General features: G+C 41.2%; 1 protein-coding gene across 5 annotated transcripts; it reads left to right on the top strand.

Annotated features, from left to right (window-relative positions):
- The first annotated feature begins 448 nt into the window (after positions 1 to 448).
- Positions 449 to 18,654, top strand: fus (FUS RNA binding protein). Of its 5 annotated transcripts, none has more exons than XM_062479431.1 (15): positions 449 to 604; positions 1,383 to 1,407; positions 1,495 to 1,655; positions 1,831 to 1,999; positions 2,924 to 3,159; positions 7,346 to 7,535; positions 11,261 to 11,295; positions 14,322 to 14,357; positions 14,612 to 14,721; positions 14,975 to 15,104; positions 15,622 to 15,726; positions 16,055 to 16,166; positions 17,356 to 17,456; positions 17,952 to 18,084; positions 18,232 to 18,654. In XM_062479431.1, the coding sequence occupies exons 1-15, from the start codon at positions 592 to 594 to the stop codon at positions 18,269 to 18,271; spliced, it is 1,596 nt and encodes a 531-aa protein (XP_062335415.1). In that variant the 5' UTR covers positions 449 to 591; the 3' UTR covers positions 18,272 to 18,654. The 5 variants fall into 5 exon arrangements, with proteins under 5 accessions (XP_062335415.1, XP_062335405.1, XP_062335397.1 ...); XM_062479421.1 differs by having other exon boundaries at positions 17,949 to 18,084; XM_062479413.1 differs by having other exon boundaries at positions 450 to 604; positions 15,622 to 15,744.
- Positions 18,655 to 21,964: the final 3,310 nt, after the last annotated feature.

Here is a 21,964-nt window from a genome sequence, read left to right as displayed (position 1 = left end):
TTAGAGTAAGTACACGGACATTCCCCTAAGGAAAGTAGGGTGAAGTGCCTTGCCCAAGGACACAACATAATTTTTCACGGCCTGGAATCGAACGACAAATTAATACATTTATGTATTATTATGCAAAATATTGAATTAATGAAAAAACTAAGGATGTCCCTTTCTTCATGAACTACCAGCATCATATTATAATAAACAATATATTTTTTATTATTATTATTTTCAGGGGTGCTGAGATGAAATTTTGAGCACCCCTAAATTTCCCTAAGGAGTCCCTAAGGAACTCATTTCACACGTATATAATGTACTGAGAAGCAAATCATGGAATTTGCTTTACAGGATCTTTCAATTCAGAGGTCAGTCGCGTGACGTTGTCTGCTGCTTGCATGACGCAACGAAGCTTCGTTACTGTGATCACGTGTTTTGGCAAATTGAAGCGAGGCCTTGGTACATTACATACGGCTTCGGGCGTGACATCATTACTAGATTATAAACAGACAAGGTTACTGCGAACCCAGTCAACGTTTGTCACTTTTTGTCTTTGTCACATTAGATACTAGGTTTGATATCTGTGGAGGGCTTTCTCAAGACATGGCGTCAAATGGTAAGGAAAAAATATTTGGAGATTTCGTTTTTGAAACGTTAGTCAGCTACAGTAGGCAGCCAAGAGGTATCTTCTTACTACAGTAGCTAGCTTGCTAGAAAAACAAGGCAAGTTACGTGTAGCTCACAGGGGTGCTGTATTGTGGTTACATTGTTGATGTGTGAGACTAGATATATATCTAACAGTGCGTAATGCTTTTAAGACCATTTGTTATTGTAATGTTACCGATTTATCGTCACGTATCGTTAGTTCCTTACGAACAATTAGTAAAGGGATAGGCAGCTAGACGTGTTGAACATTGACGGTCAAAACATGCTGGCATCGTAAAAAGCTAGATAGTCCCAGCTAGAAATTTGATTTATTTTTCCGCCATCTTGTTTAGTTCGAGAACGATTGGTAGGCTCGTCAAGGTTGATTAATTCCAACTAGGCTCTAGTTAGCTAGCATCTGACAATTGAATGAGTTACTTGTACAAAATAATTGTTTATTTACATGACTGATAATCAGTCAATCATATTTTTAACCTAGATTAAAAACCATTCACGACAACATGGTCCATATTAGAGCTCCTATATATAAAAGCATTCCTAAATCTCAACAACATTTATATGCTTTAACATTAATCTCAACTCTTGATTTACATTTAGTCATTTAGCAGACGCTCTTCTAGAAATTGTTGATGTGTGCATTAAAGTTCTTGGCACAGAAATGCAAAACATTTAGGATAATGCTGTACAAACGTTATATTGTTTTCTAAAAATGTACCATTTAATCGCAGATTATTCTCAACCTGCTGCACAGGGGTAAGTCACAATTTAGCAGAACAAGCATCAAATAAATTGCAGTCTTTTTCTCATTTCAGTCTTTAAACAATGTGTTGTCATTTGCAGGTATGGTCCCTATGGGGGCCAGGTTAACCAGGGTTATGGTCAGTCCTCCAATCAGAGCTACAGCCAGCCAGGCTATGGAAGCTACAACCAGAATTCTGATTATAACTCTGCCCCATACAGCCAGGGAGGCTATAGTTCAAGCTATGGCCAGTCACAGTCTGGTAAGCAATTTACGACTACCAAAAATTTAATTCAACCGCTTTGTGTGTGAGATTGGTTTGTGTGTGTTATGCAAGCATGTTGTTACCTAGTAATCTTAAACCTTGAAATAAAATGTTAAACCTCCACTAACCCCTCCCTTCCCTCCACTAAACCCCATTGGCTGTGCTTCATCAGGAGGATATGGCTCACAGCCCACTTCCCAGGGCAGCTACAACCAGTCCAGTCAGCCTTACAGCTCTGGAGGCTACAATAGCAGCAGTCAACCTCCTCAGAGTGGCTATAACCAGCAGTCATCCTATTCTGGCTATGGGCAACAGCAGCTTTCTGCGCCATCTTCTGCAAAGTAAGTTAATTGTTACTTTTGTATGGTACACAAGGGACCAAAAGTAATTGGACAATTGACTCAAAAGCTGTTTTGTGGACAGGTGTGGGGTATTCTTTGTTATGTTTTCATCAATTAAGCAGGTAAAAGGTCCTAAGTTAAAATATATGATTATGTTAATTATTATGTTAGTTTGTCCAACTACTTTTGAGCCCCTGAAATAAAGGGACTGTGTGTAAAAATTGTTGCAATTCCTAAACGTTTCATACAATTTTTTTAGATGAAACGTTTTAATTCAGCTTTAAGTTGGCACTTTAATTGCATCTCGGTTCTTTTAATTGTGGCATACAGAGCCCAAATGATGAAGTGTGTTAATGTCCAAATATTTATGGACCCAGGGCTTGAAATAAACTTTTTTACTTGTTGGCACTGGTGCTCCCAACTTTAAAACTCCCCAAAAAAGCACCACAACAAAAAAATGTATGTTATAGATTTATTTAGTGCTCTAGTTAGCTCCCTGTCACATGACGCGTAGCACAGTGACAAGGAGTGACTGTCGGCTAATATATCTAAAATCTGCATTGAAGTTTAGAACGTAAAGATTCCGTTTCATTCAGGGTTCTCAAGTCTCATGCATTCGCCGTGAGACTCGCGCATTTCAACCATTTCACACGCTCTCACGCAACACCTTATATTTCTCACACTGAGTAGTAAGGGAAAACTTGTCCTGCTATATTAGCGAGCGTTTTGTAAAGAAATTTTAAAAAGGTCACACCGTAACGATTATTTGCACTCGCACAAATGCTCCCAAATATATTTTGAGGTCACACAGACACAATTTCAGGAGCACATACAACCAAAATGGTCGCAATTTCAAGACCTGGGACCTGACTGTATATTAAGAGTAATTTTCTGCCCATTTCTCACACTTTGACCCTTCCACAGCTATGGTAATAATTCCCAGTCCCCGAACTATGGGCAGCAGCAGAGTGGAGGCAGCTATGGCAGCCAGAGTGGAGGCAGCTACGGAGGAAGCGGAGGGCAAAGCGGTGGTTATGGGGGTAGCGGAGGCCAGCCACAGAGCTCCCAGCATGGGGGGGCTCCTTATAGTCAGACATCCAGCTACAACTCACCCCCACCCCAGAGCTACGGTCAGCAGAACCAGTATGGCCAGAGTGGAGGTAAGGAACAGATTAAGATACTTGAATTAGAAAGGACTGCACATTGAGAATATTGGCTAATGCTCATTGGATGATAGTAACACATAGTTTACTAGTCCAACTTATCTTCCTATAATTCCAGGAATCTGTGTGTGTCTGTGGCTTGATTATCTTGTGAACTGGGTACTGTATAAAGTGAAAAAAAATCTTGCTCAGGACCAGGGTCAAAATTAGACTTAGGTGGTAACCCTGTGATATAATTGTGTGTCATAGCACCACTGTTAAGTGCATATAGTAACACAGTTTACGGACAAACAATTTATTGTTATTGCACTAATGGATAATGAAGCAACCAGCAAGCAAGCAAGCTTTTCTTCTAGTAGCAAACTAAGCAGGTTAATACGGACAACATCCTACTTTTTAAAATGTATTTTATAGTTTGTACACATCTATTTTTAGTCACGTTTCACACACACAGTCGTGTATAACATAATGTGTTCACTTTGCTACTCCATTTTCCTCATATAAGGCTCTTTTATTTATCTCTTACTTTGTATTAATCAAAGGGTATTGATTTGTCATTTCACCATTTGGACATTAGAAGGAGACAAATGCTGCGTTTGCAAGTGTGAGCAGTGTAAGTGTGCTTTTTTAAGGGTCAGTCATTTTGTGTCCTCTTGCATATAGTGCTATACATCCATCTATATTGTTTTGGTGTGAGTTGCCTTCTCTTGGCACTCCTCTTGTGGTGTTCAAAGCGCCCCAAAAATTTGATTATTGGAAAAAACTCAGGTGACTACTTCATGAGGCTGGTTGAGAGAATGTGTACTGTGAAGAATCTAAAATATTCTCAATATTTTGATTGTCTTCATAGTTTTGATGTCCTATTATAATTACTATTTTTGTTCATCTAAGATATTTTGTAGGTTTTACAAAATGTTCCCTGGACTGTATGGTTCACCAATGGCTTTTCTCTTCCCCATGAGAAATAAGGCATGTATAGCAATTTTTTGAGATTTTGGACACATGGGGTGGAAATGCCATCACTTTGAGAAGGGACAATTCATAGTTTTCAGTCACGTGACATCCGCGGTGACCTGGAGGGCAGAAAGCTGCTGGCGATGGCGGCTCACACCGTTGAGACGCAGCAAAAGCCGGCAAATTCACCTCTTAGCTAAAGATATGGACACAAATCGCAAGTGTTGGGCACTTGCGATCCATATACAGTACCCGCTGCCGTATTTCTGGCCCTAAAAACCGCAAGGTTTGTATATATTTGATGACTGTGATATCATTAGCTACTGTAAACTAGCTAACCCCTCTCTTTCTTAAACAACTGCTAACTATTCAAACGGAAAGTCAACTTTTCCTTTAAATTTTTACTTATTACAACCTCAATTCCCAAAAAGTTGGGATGCTGTGAAAAACGTAAATAAAAACAAAGGACCAAATGAGTATGAAAAACCAATCAGTCTTAACACAAGCCTCACACATTGTCTTTGATTTACATTCAGTCTCCAGTGTTCACCTACATCTTTAACACCTCCCTGGAGTCATGCCATGTGCCAGCCTGTCTCAAGTCCTCCACCATCATCCCTGTGCCCAAAAAGCCAAGGCCAACAGGACTCAATGACTACAGACCCGTTGCCCTGACCTCTGTGGTAATGAAGTCTTTTGAGCGCCTTGTGCTGGCACACCTCAAAGCCATCACAGACCCTTTCCTTGACCCACTGCAGTTTGCCTACAGAGCCAACAGATCTGTGGATGATGCCATTAACATGGCCCTCCACTTCACCCTACAGCACCTGGACTCCCCAGCATCCTATGCCAGGATCCTGTTTGTGGACTTCAGCTCTGCCTTCAACACCATCATCCCTGCCCTGCTTCAGGACAAGCTCTCCCAGCTGAACGTGCCTGACTCCACCTGCAGATGGATCACAGACTTCCTGTCTGACAGGAAGCAGTGCGTTAAGCTGGGAACACAATTCTCTGACTCCCGGTCCATCAGCACCGGATCTCCTCAGGGCTGCGTCCTTTCCCCTCTGCTCTTCTCCCTGTACACCATCAGCTGCACCTCCAGTCATCTGTCTGTCAAACTTCTGAAGTTTGCGGACGACACCACCCTCATTGGGCTCATCTCTGACGGGGATGAGTCTGACTATAGGTGGGAAGCTGACAACCTGGTGACCTGGTGTAGCCAGAACAACTTAGAGCTCAATGCTCTGAAGACAGTGGAGATGGTTGTGGACTTCAGGAAGAATACAGCCCCACTCACCCCCATCACCCTGTGCGACTCCCCAGTCAACACTGTGGAGTCCTTCCCCTTCCTGGGCACCATCCTCTCCCAGGACCTCAAGTGGGAACTGAACATCAGCTCCCTCACCAAAAAAGGACAACAGAGGATGTACTTCCTACGGCAGCTGAAGAAATTCAACCTGCCAAAGACAATGATGGTGCACTTCTACACAGCCATCATTGAGTCCATCCTCACCTCTTCCATCACCATCTGGTACGCTGCTGCCACTGCCAAGGACAAGAGCAGACTGCAGCGTATCATCCGCACTGCTGAGAAGGTGATCGGCTGCAATCTGCCTACCCTCGAGGACCTGCACACCTCGAGGACCCTGAGGCGTGCGAGGAAGATCGTGGCCGACCCCTCCCACCCTGGTCACTCCCTGTTCCAGCTACTCCCCTCTGGCAGAAGGCTGCGGTCCATCAGGACCAAAACCTCACGCCATAAGAACAGTTTCTTTCTTTCACAGCCCTCTGTGACATGCTTGCGTGTAAAAAGGGCTATACAAATAAATTTGATTTGATTTCTTTCCATCTGCTACTGGCCTCTTCAACAAGGCCAAGGACTCCCATTGACATTCATTCACTTATTTAACTATTATAAGTCCATCTAATGGCAATTCAGTATGCATAAGCCACTTTATCTCAGTATCCGATTGCACTATGTTGACCATTCACGCTGCTCATTCTATTCTTATTTTTATATATATTTTATTTTATATTTAAATTGTTGTATTCTTAGATTGTTCAGTTCTCAAATAGTTAAACTTTTGTACTTTTACTTAATTTAAGATCTGTATATGTTTAGTGTTTTGCACCTCCCTGCCACAGCAAATTCCGTGTTTGTATAACATACATGGCAAATAAACCTGATTCTGAATATCGGTGTAAAGGGATTTCCAAATAATTTAATTCCAAATGCATTTTGAGTTTAGTTGTGTCTAACACAACAATCCAACTATTTAGCTAACTTGCTAACTTTAACTCACTACGACCACTGCAGTTGGTCGCCTCGATACACAACAAACTATGTCAAACCGATTACATAAAAGACAGAGGTAACGTTAGATTTAATGGCACAAATCCACAATCTCCTCCTCTCTGCGTTTTCTTTAGATAGAACAACAACTATCCGGCATTTTGGCAACACAAAAGCAACAAACTCAACCACAAATATACACCAGGGCCTTTGCTTGAAGCCAAGAAGTGAGGGGTGGTGGCTTGGTCAGGCCAGCATTGCCAGAAAGCTTTGGATGTGTGTGTCCGTTTTTGCTTTGTGGCAGGCCGCATTGTCCTGCTGAAAGATGCCACTGCATTGGATACGGGAATATCGTATCCATTAAAGAGTGTTCATGGTCTGCAACAATGCTTAGGTAGGTGGTATGTAATCCACGTAAATGGCAGGACCCAAGTTTTCCCAGCAGAAAGTTGCCCAAAGCTTCACACTGCATCTGCCAGTTTACATTAAGTCATTTAGCAGACGCTCTTATCCAGAGCGACTTGCAGTACAGGGACATTCCCCCGAGGCAAGTAGGGTGAAGTGCCTTACCCAAGGACACAACGTCATTTTTTTGGCACGGCTGGGAATCGAACTGGCAACCTTCAAATTACTAGCCCGATTCCCTAACAGCTCAGCCACCTGACTCGCTAGTTTACCTTCTTCTCATAGTGCATCCTGGTGCCATGTGTTCACCAGGTAAGCGATGCACACACACCCAGCCATCATCGCGATGTCAAAGAAAAAGTAATGCATCAGACCAGGCCACCTTCTTTTATTGCTCTGTGGTCCAGTTCTGGTGTTCAAGTGCCCACTGTAGGCGCTTTCGGCAGTGGACAGGGGTCAACAGGGCTACACAGCCCCATACGCAACGAAAGCTAAAGCTTTGTCTAAAACTGTCTTTCTTCTGCCCCTCAGGATATGGACAGGATGCTCCGCCTATGAGTGGCGGTGGTCGAGGATATGGGGGCCAGGATGGAGGTTATGGAGATCATGATGGACGTGGTGCTAGGGGCCGTGGAGAGGATGGAGAATATGGAGGTCGCGGGGCGGATCGAGGTTTTGACCGTGGTGGCCGTGGTGGACCAAGAGGTAGAGGGGGCATGGGGTAAGCATCTAAAGACTCTTCCTCCTCCCCACACACACACACACACACACACACACATATCTGTTCTGTCTCTGTCACCTCTTGAACAAGTCCCCCTTCAAAATATGTGTTCGGCAAGTATACACAGTGCAATCGTCTTTCTCTTTGGGCACTCACATGACTGAGACTGAAAGTGTCTCTTAAATTCACACACACTGATCATCTTCATGCATCGTGAACATCAGTCTTTAGATTCCAACTCATAAATACTCACGCTGATAGGCGTTCTAATAGGTTCAAACTGCATATGGAGCTACATGTGAAGGTTAGAAGCTGGAATGCCTGTAAATGATGAACAGGGGCCCGTTCTTCGTACGTCGCTAACTCAGTTAGCTGGATTTGATTGTTGACGATTTGTCATTATCTTGGATTGTTCGGTTCTTCGAAGCTTATTCTAGACTTGCTGTCATAGCAACAAGTCCTTTAGCTCAAACCTGCTCGGGAGCAGGCTTATTTTATGTAAACAAGATTTGATAGCGACTTTATAAGCAGAGGTGATACAGGAAGTCTGTCACAGCCATGTGTCGTCTGTTTTTACGACAAGAACCTGTTGCGGAAGGTGCAAAAATAATTAGCAGAATTAAACATGAACCTGAATTAATCGCGCATTGCGTGATAGACAGATCCTTGAGCACAGCGAGACTGGCTAGCCTACTATACTTTTTGAGAGAGATCGGTTTCTCGTAAGGGTGTTATTTACATCATTAATTTGTTGTAACGACATTAAAGACGATAAAGTAATTATGAAAATAAGAAAATACAAAAACAAATAGGCCTAGCCTACTGTAATAAGCGATAAAACATTCAATGTGGTCACTACTATACATTTACATTTAGTCATTTAGCAGACGCTCTTACCCAGAGCGACTTACAGTAAGTACAGGGACATTCCCCCCGAAGCAAGTAGGGTGAAGTGCCTTGCCCAAGGACACAACGTCAATTGACACGGCCGGGAATCGAACTGGCAACCTTCAGATTACTAGCCCGACTCCCTCACCGCTCAGCCATCTGACTCCCATTTGACACTCATTTGTCTGCTACTTTTTGCCAGTCCTCTCTCCTGGACTTTGCAGACTTTGAGGTGTTCCCTGCTGTTTTGATTAAATCTTAAAATTCGGAGTAACCTTCGAGCAAGCTCTTGCTTTGTTGGCTCTGTTGAGTAAAAAAACGGGGCGCTCTTTTTGGCCATGGTGAGCAGCCAATAGCAGCGTTGCTCATTAAGGTTTCTACTATCGATACATACCCCCTTTGAGACCAACGCATAACTCACTCCAGCTATACTAATCATAAACAACATGGGTGTGAACCTAATTAGCCAGATCATGATTAGCAAGATGATGTCATCTTGGATGTGTCAATTGAACTCGGGTGTAATAAGCGACGTACGAAAAACCGACCACAGGTCTACACAAATGGATCAATTTGTACCTACAAGCATCATGGTTTGCTGCAGGTGCAGTGAACAATGTGGTCAGTACAAACCAACATATGCTCTGATCTAGTCACATGTCCAAATAGTAAAGAAACCACTCTCTAGGGAATCAGCTGGTTGGAGGAAACCTCAACGGTGTAAAGAAAGACGTGTCATGGAATGCTGTCATTTGTAATCAGGGTTTTTCCTTGCTTAAAAATAGGCTTAGGTGGTGGGTCGTGTAACACCACAGACATAATGACCTAATGGAATTTGTACCAGTTAAGAATAGATCAGAAACAATGCAGCACTTCCTGGGGGAAGGATAGGAAAAAAGGATGCCATAGTTGGTAGGAAGTAAGGTTGCCTTTGGGAAAGGTACATTGCTGGTCACTATGCATATGAATGCTGGTAAACGGTGCTCTTGGAGGTGTGACCAGCTCTATGCTACTTCTATCTCTGCTCAGGACCCCAGGCGAGCTGTGTTTTATCCATTTGGACACAGAAGGTCAGTGGACCTTGGCCTAAGGCCATTGCTTGTTTGGGTTGTAATTTTCCCTGGGAAATTAGCATTACAGCCAACCGGATTGTGGCAGTTCATTGGAATCAATACCTCTCTCTCCCATCAGTCTTAATAATTAAATGTAATTAATTTGTCCCAAACAAGCTGTATAACAAAACAATGTAATTTCAGAAAAAAATTGGCTAGCAAGCAAGCTATGAAACCTTTTCCATGTCTGATGTGATTATTTTGCTGTAATAAAAGTGGTGTGCTTTTTAGTTTTAAAGGATTCAAAGAAATGTTTAAGGGAGCAATGGGTTTGGGTATAAATCCAAACTTTCCACAGATATCGTAGAATTCTAAATGGTCTATCCAGTGCAACCATTGACTGTTACAGCACACGGTCAGTCAAAGGCATTCAAAGCAACATGGCACCACTCAACTTGCTTTTTTACCATTTAAACATTTAAGGTGTTAAAATGGCTTTTCCCCCTTCTATCTAAACAATATTGGCAAATAAACTAAGTAAAATCTGCTGGGTTTGTGAAAGGAATGTGTGTTAATATGTGTGGCATTATATTTTTTATGTGGAAGTTTCCTCGCCAGCTACTGCTAGCAAAATATGACAGTTTTTGCAACTGTATAAGGTTTGAGATTTGATTTACTTTGCCTGAGGGGAAGTAAAACATTTAAAAGACTTGAATTTCTTGAGATTCTTTTTTTTTGGGGGGGGGTGAAGTTGCTTCTTTTCCAGGGCAATATGTAAAACATGCCAGTCACATCTGTGGGAAGGAAATAACTTGTACCATGTAATTACTTCATCAACCCTGTAAATTTAGACAGATTTACATATTTAAATAGATGCATGAAAGAGAACATGACAAAGTATGTTGGTCAGCACTGTGGTCAGTATAAAGGTGAAAAGACAATATGTGCATTGATTCTGTCCACACTCATACACATTACATGACATCGTTATCACCCTGCTTCCCCTCCTCCCCACCTCTAACACAACCCCCTACCCACCCCACTGGATCACTGTGATATAATGCTTTAATGAATCTCTTAATCTCCTCCTAGGATATTGCCTCTCCAGGGTGGGTTTATTTATTTTTTTAATTAGGGGAGCAATAGAAAGAGAGGACATAGAAATGAATTTAGAAAGGATGAAGGAATACTCAAGGGACATGCACCTTGAACACTGTCTTGAAGGAAATACACCACACACCAAAGCCATATATTTATCAAGAGTGTTGATGATGTTCACAGAAGCTACATTTTTGAGTGAAATCTTCCTTCACCAAAAGTTGTTTTGAACCCAGAGTTATGCACCTGTTTGCAAAATGAGTACATTGTAAAGCATCCATGTCACAGCAAATCCAGGAATCAATGACCTTTGGTATGGGGTTTCTCCTTGTAATGGAGATCATCACAGTTAAAAGTGTCCACACACCAATAAGGCGTGACTGGATGTTCTATTAAGTCTTTGGTTTAGAGTTCCATTGTAAGAGTGGAAGACTGAGATCATGGGAAGCAAACAGACAAGGTCATTAACTGATCCTTTGTCCCAAATCTCTGACCACAAGGAACACGTGAAAAAAAGATAAAGCCTGATGTTGGTTGAAGAGACAAGTGAAGGGTGAGAGGGGTAAAAAGAGGGCAAAGATGGGTTTGGATACGGAAAACATAAAGAGGGGAGGATACCCCAGGAGAGAAATGGCTCGGTCAACACCAACCTTCAATGCGTGTCGCTTTTCTTTCCTTCTTCATCAGAATGGGCGATCGAGGAGGATTCAATAAGTTTGGTGGTAAGTGGCAAAACTCTTTAAACAACAGGTTTGATGGTTTTAAAGAGTCAAAGCTTAAGAAATAAGGGATTTGAGTTTAAAATGTTGAAATTATTAGAAAGTGGACAGTGTTCTTTGTCTGTTGAATTATTTGGTTGTATTAGGTGTGGTAAAAGGTGAACACTACTGTTGAATGAATAACCTCTAAAGAAACCACTGTCGATAAGAAAAACTAAAGTAAATTATTTGTCAACGTGCATTGGCAAGCTTATCAATTCAGCACTGACTGTGACTGAAGCCGCAGTGTTAAGATGGTAGTGTTGGACCCATCAGCTTTCCGCTTAAAAAAAATACTGGGGACACCTCTCTGAAAATAATAATGTGTTTAAGCATAGCATAATATTATTGTGGTGAGATTGGCACCAAAAAACTATGTGTTCCTAGTTTTTGTAATGTCTGAGTAATGGATGGATGATGTCTGGTTATGGAAGAAGCACCTCAATATGCTGTGTAGTGTGGCATGTGATGTATGTTTTGCATGTTTACAGGTAAGAACAACCTGTGTCTTTGTGTGTGTTTACCCTTCACTATAAAGTCCAGTAGGGGGGACTAGACTGTAATTCAACAAAGCCTTTTTTCGCCTTTTATTGTGGAGTCACTCAAATATTTTTTGACTGACTGTTTCGTTCAGGGTTCTCGTGCCTAGCTTGCTCATAGTTTTCTCTGCTCTGAATCGACCATGTGTTGAAAGTAGATGTTATGTTTGTCTCATTTGTTGTGCCAAACCCTACCTCTCAGAAAGGTCCATGTTATATCCAGAACCCTACCTCTCAGAAAAGTGCCTTGTCATATCCAAAAAAGGATCTGATCTTTGATACTCTTGCATGGTGGTATGACAATCTTAAAATGAAGGAAACATTTTAGATTCTTAAATAAGCCTGAACACTTATAGGCCTGAGCACTTATTTCTCTTCTTACAATTTGTTCACATTGGCAAGTTCGTTTTAAATAAGTTGATCGTAAAGCAGATTTATTTATATTATTGGTTGGGGGTTTCCACATAACCTGTCATGTTAATCTTTAATATACACAAAATAATTGATGAGCTGTATTCACTTGGCTTCCACTTGTCATTTAATGGTATGAACTTGTGTGTTAAGGACAGTACCACAAGGATCCTCCGATGTTTGATCTTTAAGAAAAGCTTTTCGCAGATGCCTGTCCGCAAAATGTAATAAATGGTGGTAAATCCTTTAATATTTGTTACTGCATGAGTTAACAAGTAAGTAAAATATGAGCAGATTGTTTTGTCCTAGTATTTATTTATTTACTTTTGCACATAATTTCCAATAGTATTTGAACAACTAAATGCAGTTAGGACAATTTCAAATGGTTCACTCAGTTTTGTTGCATAAAAGCTGTATTGCACAACTAGTTGCATTACGTTGTTACTAACAAACATGGCACATTTATCAACTTATGCTCTCCCAAATACTAAAAGTTTAACATTGGTATTCTTTCATTTTGAAGATTGGATTCTAGAATTCATTCTCAAAGAAGGAAGAAACTCAAAACGTAAGAAACTCAAAGCCATAATCATCAGGTTGTCAATCTACAAATGAGCTTGCCTAATATATCTGTGCATTATGGCCTCTACAAAGCCAAAAGGTTCATTGTTAGTTTCCACAGACGGATATGGAAGAAATGGTGTAGCAATGTGAAGCAGAGTTGGGTCAACTGCTCAATTGCTTAACCCTTAATATCCCCCATACATAACCATAGACGTCAACAGTAAAGGAATGGCATTGTAAAAACAAAGCTTCATACTTTAGTAAATAGGAGTGGTTCACTGAAAAGGAGGGGTTAGTTGGCACATTAAAAGAATTTCTGAAGTGTTACAATGTACAAGGGTGAAGAACGTTTTCAATTTATCTGGGCCGTTTAACTGAATAGGAAAATGTATACTCTTGATCTCACACTGAGGAAACTTGACTGAATATGTTCCATGTAAATGTGTTCCCAATCTATGAAAATAGATAAATAAATTACCATAACTAATTACTGCCATGGACAGTGTCAGTGTGTCCCAAAAGCCAGAGGTTTTACTGAAGATGCTATAATAGTCAGTGCATGATGGGTTTGTGCAATGTTGAGAATAGTCTTTTAGGTGCTTGCTGATTTATTGCTGAGTAAATAATACAGTTGTGTTCCGTGTCCGTTGCACAACAAAAAGAAAAGTCAAAAACAGTCAAAACATTAACTGAAGACTGTTTTAAAGGATACAATACAATTTGCATCAAAATTAACATGATGTTCAAAACTTGGTTCCATTAAGTGTTGCTGTGTGTAATGTGACCTACTTTCGCTACATATGAAGCTTGTTGCGGTTTAGATGTACTAAGGCCATGATGTGTGGGGTTATAATCCACATGAAGCAACAGGAACTGGATGTTGTGGTGTGCTTGCGTGGAGTACTGCGTGTGCATGCGTGCGCTGGGATAAAAACTGGAATGGAGCAAAGTACCAAATGTGAGTCATGAAACATCCGATTTAAATGTGGTCCTAAATGCTTCCACAATGTCTACTGTCCTATTGGAGTACTGAGTTCAAAGATGATAATGTTCCTTTACCACACATCAAATTTTGCTCTTGATTAAAGGGTGCTTTTTTGGTACGGTATGTGGGAAGGCATGGATGATCATTCAAAACGTGATATCAAGAAGTTGTGGGTTAGTGTTAGTCTAAAAAAAACTGTAGGACAAATAGGATTGTTACCTGGATCTGGTGGTTTCAAGGTGATATGACCAGTAAAGATGGTTCATGTGATCCATCCCATTTTGTCTGGTTGGAGAAATGACCCTCACACACATTCCACACTGAATAGATTGCATTGTAGAGTGAAAGGGGGAAGGTTATGGAACTTAATCGTGTGTGTGTGTGAGAGAGAGAGTGGAAAGATATGGAACTGTTAAGTAGCCTGTCTATAGGTTCTAAACCACAATCTCTGCTTTGTAATAAATTCATATTTATCTGTGCTCTTCCTTAAGGTCCAAGGGACCAGGTTACTGGGGGCCCCAACTCCAGTAAGTACTGACCCGAATTGTAACTTTTTATGATGGTTATGGTCAAACCAACTACAACATGGTTTCACCTTTCAAACTTTCCTTTCATACAAAAGTAAATTGCCAGGACTATCTCAGATAAATGGATTTCCATTGATAAGATTTAATTGTAGCTATGCTGTTAGCTCAATGTTTTTAGCAGTTGAATACTATTGCAGTTTCTACCCTTTTCAGCTCTGATTATACTGGCACCTTCCTGTCTATGTTCCCAATAGTGCCAGACCAGGATAACTCTGACAACAACACCATCTTTGTACAAGGCCTTGGAGACTCCTATACCGTGGACTCTGTGGCAGATTTCTTCAAGCAGATTGGCATAATCAAGGTACAGCCCCATCCCACACATCAAACGTACACTACGTATCGCCTTCAAACACCTGCTTCAGTTTCTATTAGTCATGTGCATGGGTTAGGGTTAGGTGGTACATATCTGCAGTGTAATAGTTCAGACAAAATTAATTTAGGTAAATATAGAGACGATGCAATTAAAACGTAACAAAAAATAACACCATAGAGAACACTGTAGATACTAAGACACATTCCAGGGACATTATTTTCCTTTTCACCTCCCTTCTCAGATCAACAAGAAGACGGGCCAGCCAATGATCAACCTCTACACGGACAGAGAGTCAGGGAAGCTCAAAGGCGAGGCTACCGTGTCTTTTGATGATCCCCCCTCAGCCAAGGCTGCAATCGACTGGTTTGATGGTAAATGTCAGTGATACGACTAATGAATGTGGAAACGATTGGGGCAGGTGATAGAATCCTGATAGAATCTGTTACAATGTAACATTTCTGGTATATTTTCTGCACGGATCTCAAATACCAACATTGTGCCTAGTTGTAGGCTGGGAGGCGCCCAGTTGTTAATATGCTGAGTCCTTGAGTGGTTGTATTGCTAGCCATGAATGCTGATGAGTATGGGTCAAGATGTGGTATAGTTAGTTGGTTCTTATAAGTTCCTCACACTTGGGTATAAAAGATAATGTGGATCATTGTTCTTTCTCTTATGATCATCCTTTCTTAATTGAACAATTAGATTCAGAACCACAATTTCAGCATATTTCGTTCACCCTATTTACAAAAGCATTTCAGCTTTCCTTGCTTTTGCTTTGTGGAACTTGTGCCTAAGACCTTTGAACAGTACTGGATTTATGAAGTGGTGGTGTCAGAAGTCGTCATTTATGCTGGTAATAAAAAAAAAATGCCTTTGTCGTCTTTCCAGGGAAAGACTTTAACGGAAACCCCATCAAGGTGTCCTTTGCCACCCGCAGAGCAGACTTTGGGGGCAGGGGTGGCGGCATGAGAGGAGGTGGTCGTGGACGAGGAGGTGAGAATCAGCTTGTTGGTGAGTTCATGTGTGAGGTTGCACAAGGGGATTTTGGTAATGTGTATGTGGTAAGTCTGCTCTTTCCAAACCATTGCAGTTGAGTCCTGTGTTCGATTCCTAAACTAGTTGCTCATCTGATGCTGCTCATGAATATTGTTGTCTTGGATGTACTTTTATTTCAGATTTAGACCTGTAATTCTTTGCGCTAATGAGCCATAATAACGAATGTGGTGAAATGTAAGGGCACATCTGTGTAATAATCAAGTTGGCATGCTTGTGATTGAATGTATTGACACTAATCTGTGGACGCGTTTTCCTGTTCCTGTAGGCCCGATGGGTCGTGGTGGGTTCGGAGGAGGCCGAGGAGGTGGATTCTCTGGTGGCAACGGAGGAAGTGGTGGTGGACAGCAGAGGGCTGGAGACTGGAAGTGTTCAAACACGTGAGTGATCTGCTTGTGTCAGTTTGTGCCTCACCACCTGACCGCATGTGTGTGTTTATTATCAGTTGGGAACGTTACCTAAAATTAGTTACAGTTACTTATTTCAGAAGTAACTGCATTACTTTACTAGTTACTGCATAGAAAAGTACTTAGTTACAAGGTAAAGTAACGTTTGCGTTACTTTTAATGTAACGCACACAGATAGTTATAATATTTTAGTGTTGCAGTGGCACAGTGTGGGACAAGACAACTGTAAAATGTTATATCATTGTATGTTGCTAATTAGTTGCCTGAAGGCAACGGACTCAACTGTTGACATAGGTCGCATGTCTTGACAACATACCTGGCAATCAGTCTGTTTAGTTCTGCCTGGCTTAGAGACTGGAAATACTTCTGTTTAAAAAAACAAGCCTCGGCTGTTTTGATGAAGTGGCTCGGACTGCTTAATCAGCGGAGCTAGCACTGGGTTCTTTTACGATTAGCTTTGTAGAAGCCAGGTGGCTGAGCGGTTAGGGAAGCGGGCTTGTAATCAGAAGGTTTCCAGCTCGATTCCCGGCCGTGCCAGATGACGTTGTGTCCTTGGGCAAGGCACTTCACCCTACTTGCCTCGGGGGAATGTCCCTGTACTTAATGTAAGTCGCTCTGGATAAGAGCGTCTGCCAAAATGACTAAATGTAAAATGTAGAAGCGTGTTGTTTTACTAGGTGCTTGTGAAGATTATAATTACTATTCTTCGCAGTGGATAAAGTTCTCGCACCTGCACACAAACTACAACTGACCAGTATTTTATCCTTGATCTGGACAAGGGAAAAATAATGTTGATATTTCCATGACAAAAAGCTTGCATGGTCCGAACTGTCGGCCAGTTTGTGAGCTAGTCTAAAATGCGGATTGATTCATTCATACATTGCGTCGCCGTAAACTTGTTTAGGTTAGATTAAAAACAGGAAATTGGGGAATTCATGCAAGAAAAAAGTAACGAGTAACGAGCCCATTTAAATTTCAGTAATGTAACTGCGTTATTTAATTGAAAAAAGTAATTAGTTACATTACTAGTTACCGCCAAAAGTAGTGGAGTTACAGTAACGTGGTACTTTGTAATTTGTTATTCCCAACACTGTTTATTATACATTCATCAGTGGGGTGGTGGTGTTTTTTCAGTTATTTTTTGTGTCTCTTTGTGACTCAGGGATTGTGGCAACTTGAATTTCTCATGGCGTAACGAGTGTAACCAATGCAAGGCGCCCAAACCTGATGGGGCTGGAGGGATGTCACCTCCTTTGGGAGGAGGTAAGGCTAACCACCAATTATTTGTTTGAACTTAGCTGCCAGTAAAGGTAATGTTTGATATGAATACTACATTCAGTACAGGATTATTAGCTTTGAGACCACCAAGACACTACAAACTGTTTTTACAATGCACCATTTCCCTGTAGTTGGCTGATACAGCTACATATAAGGTGTTTGTTTTGTGATGCAGGTCACAACAGCTAATACATTTAGGTTTACTAGATGGCTCAGATGTGACATGTGCACAGCCGGGTATAAGGTTACCTCCAAAGTCCTGTCAGTTTTCTCAGAACTGGCATTTCCTGTTTTTGTTGGCCAAGGATCATTCAACAAGATGGCTTTGTGCCTAACAACAAATGCATATACACAGGATTTACAGCGTAAATGTGTGTCCACAATACTGGGCCAGGTTTGTGTATTTAATCATTGGACCCTGTCTGTTTGAAGCAATGTCTCGTTCAGTGCAGTTCTTCGTCACTTGTTTTTTCTCAGGAGGTTACGGAGGAGATGGAGGCAGAGGCAGCTTTGACCGTGGAGGCTTCCGGGGCCGGGGTGGGGACAGAGGGGGCTTCAGAGGGGGCCGGGGGGGTGACCGGGGAGGATTCGGGCCTGGCAAAATGGACGGGAGGTGAGGGATTGTCAAGTGTGACCATCCAAACACACAGATTCTCTGATGCAGAGACACACACCAAGTTGCTTGCCTTGTCATGATTGTTAGATTATATGACCAAACTCCATTACCATTACTGGGAAAGTGAAGTTGAATCTCTTGCAGGGGAGAACACAGACAGGATCGTCGAGACAGACCCTATTGATCGACAGTCCAGGCTGGAACATACCTTCACATTTCCTTCAACTCTGTCCCAGTGTACTAGAATCAGCACCGATTCCCAACCTGCCTGGGAGTAGCTACCCACCTACAACCCCAACTCTTTTATACATTTCTAGAATCTGTTACTGGGAGTGTGTATTCTAACCATGTGTAGACATGACACATTTTTTGTCTGTCTCTCTTCCTTACAAGTAGACACACACTCACTGATTTGCAAACCTCTGTATTTCCTTAGTTTAGTGTTCCTAATTTGAAGAAAAAAGCTGTTGTTGAAGATACATATTACGTTGCAGTAAATGAGGTTGCTTGGATTATTTACCGTTTGATTTTAAATGAAAGTGTTTATAAAATAAAACGACTAGCATAGTTTATTTCATTTTTTATTTGACACTGCATTTTGATAACTAGTCTATACCTATAAACTTTTCCTCTAACGTGAAGAAGCTTTTATTCTGTACTGTGATACAAATACTAGAAGACTTCATCTCACATTCCATCTATAGACTGGAAGTACCCTTGTGAATCAGTTAAAACACTGCATGAGTGATTGGTTTGTTGAAGCAATACTATTGGAGTCATCAGCTCTTGCAGTTTTAGACAATACAGTATATATGCAGGGTTTTTTCTGCATTGAAAAGACTAACTGTGCGTGTCCACTACAGCGAAGCAAGCGGCGAGTCGGCTTCCAATTCAATGAAACCGGGTGATGCTCCCACAATGCCCTGCGCGAGCGTCAACGCCCGGTTTCATTGAAAATGAATTGAAAGCCGACACCGACGTGCCGCCCGCTCTGCTGTAGTGAACACGCACGGTAAGGCGGCCTGCCTTAGCCTTTTCAGAGTAAAGGTAAAATTACTTTTTACTTAACAAAACGAGCCCAACACGAAGTAGCAAGGTGAACACGTGTTACAACAGTGCAAGTGAAACACCATTAAAATATAGATTTTCACAACTTGCATTTAAAAGGTAAGATGTTCTAGGATGTGTTACACGACCCACCATCTAATCCTATTTTTGAGCCAGGAAAAATCCTGGTATGCAATATGCAGAGCTTTTAAAATTACATTTTACAACTATCTTTTGGGGAAGAAATGACAATTGCATTGGTTACATTGCATCAGACAATGTAAATCAAGAATTTCAAATGTAATTAAAATACTTCAAAGTAAGTATTTAAAGAACCTAGGAAACTACCAACATCTTCGTTCCTCCAGTTTACTGACTAAAGGTCAAGTTGGTTGGTAGGTTAAGTTACCTACCTGATGCACTAACTTCCAGAACATACCTTTCAGGTAGCCAGAAAATGTGCATTGTCATTTCTGAGCACTTTTGATGTTGGTGAGTCATCTTGTCCCATGTGCTTTCTGGAATGGCATCATTGTTTGCCTATTTTTCCATGTCGTAGCTGTGTTACTGGTTTTGTGAGAGGAAACGTCAGCAGTTTAGTATGTTTATACTTATGGTTTCAGGTGAGTCATGAAAAAGTTGAGTGCAAATACTCAAATTATATGATACAATCTATGAAAGTAAATTGTGTGTGAGTCAAATATCCATAAACATGCCATTTGTAATCTTACCATTACTTAAACCAAAATTCAATTTCAAATTCACACTTTAAGGAATATGTCTATGCTTTAAATAAATAATTTAACTTTCTAGTTCTCCATGACAGGATTTTTATTTAGTTGTACTGTAAGTACATATGTATGTAGTAATGCTAGAAGGACTCATTTCTCAGAACCTTTTGTGCCTTATGGGTTTCAGTTGGTTCAAATCAAAATGTATTTGTATAGCCCTTTTACATGTATAGAGGTTACTTTTGTATAGAGGATCCTAATCTGGTTATTCCAGTTAACTCTTTCTCCAAAATGAATTCCTTCTGTACTTCAGAGAATAGTCAGTCATATGAATAGTTGACAGAGAACAACATCAAGTACCTTGGCATTTTGTCATGAAGTTGGTTTGTCTTATCTTTGATGGGCGCTATGATCCAAGGATGAACAAACACAACTGAATCAGTGTGCATATATCTGTGCAAGTACAACTGGTTGAGGGTTAGTGGGTTGTTTGTTAAAATGTATTTGTATTAATATGAGAAATATGTTTTCATGAATATATAATCGGGTCTAACCAGGTTAGAGGTTAGATCCTTTGATGAATCTTTTACATTAAAACATAACTATTAGTGTATACTCACACAAAAAATGCCACAGCCAACCAACAGCAGAACGGTTATCCAAATAACAAAGAAGTGTACAACACTCGGGTGTTCATGTAATGCCCAGTACACCCAGGTTTCCCTCACTAAAGAGGCACCGAGAATTACTATAAAAATATTGATTTTATTATAAGGCTCAGTAGTAGATCGGGTATTTAACAACAGCGTTTGACCGCCCCAGGAAACAGTGACATAGACCACATCTGGGAAACAAACAATTTGAAATAAGACAAGGCAACAATACAGCACATATAGCAACCATACATAATTAAAATCATTATAGGCAAACACATACCAAAAACACAGAAAGCCGATAAGACGACACAATCAGCTTCCCGACACTCGCTGCAATCAGCCCCGGCTACAAACAAACCCACGCACCAGTATACAACATTTACTTGCGCAGTCTTGCATGCATTTGATGATTAACATTCAACATCTTTAAGACACGTTAAAAAGACTCAAACTTACATGACAAACACTGCTGCCGGCGTGCACCTCAAGTAGGGATGTGACCCTACAAGCTCACACCCCGTTATATTGGCACAAGCCTTAGGTGTGGCCTCACCGTCACACCCTCTGGAGCCACACCCATATCACATTCATATGTGTATTCACACACATCAGACATGAAAATCCCTCACCTTTCGGCGAAATTCGCCGTTTTGAAACCAAAATAGGTGACCTACGTGAATCGTGTAGATTCAATGAGAAATTGTTTTTTTTTTTTGGGGGGGGGGGGGGGGGGTATATTCATTCAGTGAACTGTGAACAGGTGCGCGTGTCAGAAGGGAGCGCGAGTGCATAGAAATATTATCGCGAAGGGCCTTGCATCACCAGTGCAGACCACCATCAGAAGCTGAAAGCACTGGCCTCGGCGATTTACCTGACTGAATTTGGTGAATGATGGTTTCAATCATTTTTATATTTTCTGGTATATCTAAGTTAAGTTACCCAGGAGCTCTGTTGACAGACTTAGCTAATGTTAGCTACAGCTTGATGAATTGACCCATTGAACACAGCAGGAGAGAACGCAACGTTAGCCAGCTAGCTAAAGCTCCGGTGGAAAATTCCAAATGAACGTATGCAGCCCTTAGTGCCGATTACACACAACAGTGACACTGACAGATCGAAAGCTAATTTGAGACAATATAAAGATGGAAAACCAGACTAAGAATCGTAAACGTAATTACTTTCACTAGACAACGTTTTACCAATTGGACAAACGGCTATGTTTGTTTCAAGCTCCAAAAACTATTTTGTGCTCAAATCTGACCCAAAAGAATTCGCTCGCGCGCCAAGCGCGCTCGCATTAAGCATGGAAGTCCCTAACTAGCATCACATCAGGCACAATTTGCATGCATTAGCAGGGCGCTCACTGTGGGCCGGTTTGGATCAAGTCCAGGGGCTATTTTTACTCCCAGTCCGTCCCTGCCGTTCTATCAATAAGCAGACCTG

This window comes from Osmerus eperlanus, chromosome 2, assembly GCF_963692335.1.
Source record: "Osmerus eperlanus chromosome 2, fOsmEpe2.1, whole genome shotgun sequence".
NCBI classification, from domain to species: Eukaryota; Metazoa; Chordata; class Actinopteri; order Osmeriformes; family Osmeridae; genus Osmerus; species Osmerus eperlanus.
Note: the sequence above shows the minus strand (reverse complement) of the source record. Positions and strands in the feature narration are given on the sequence as shown.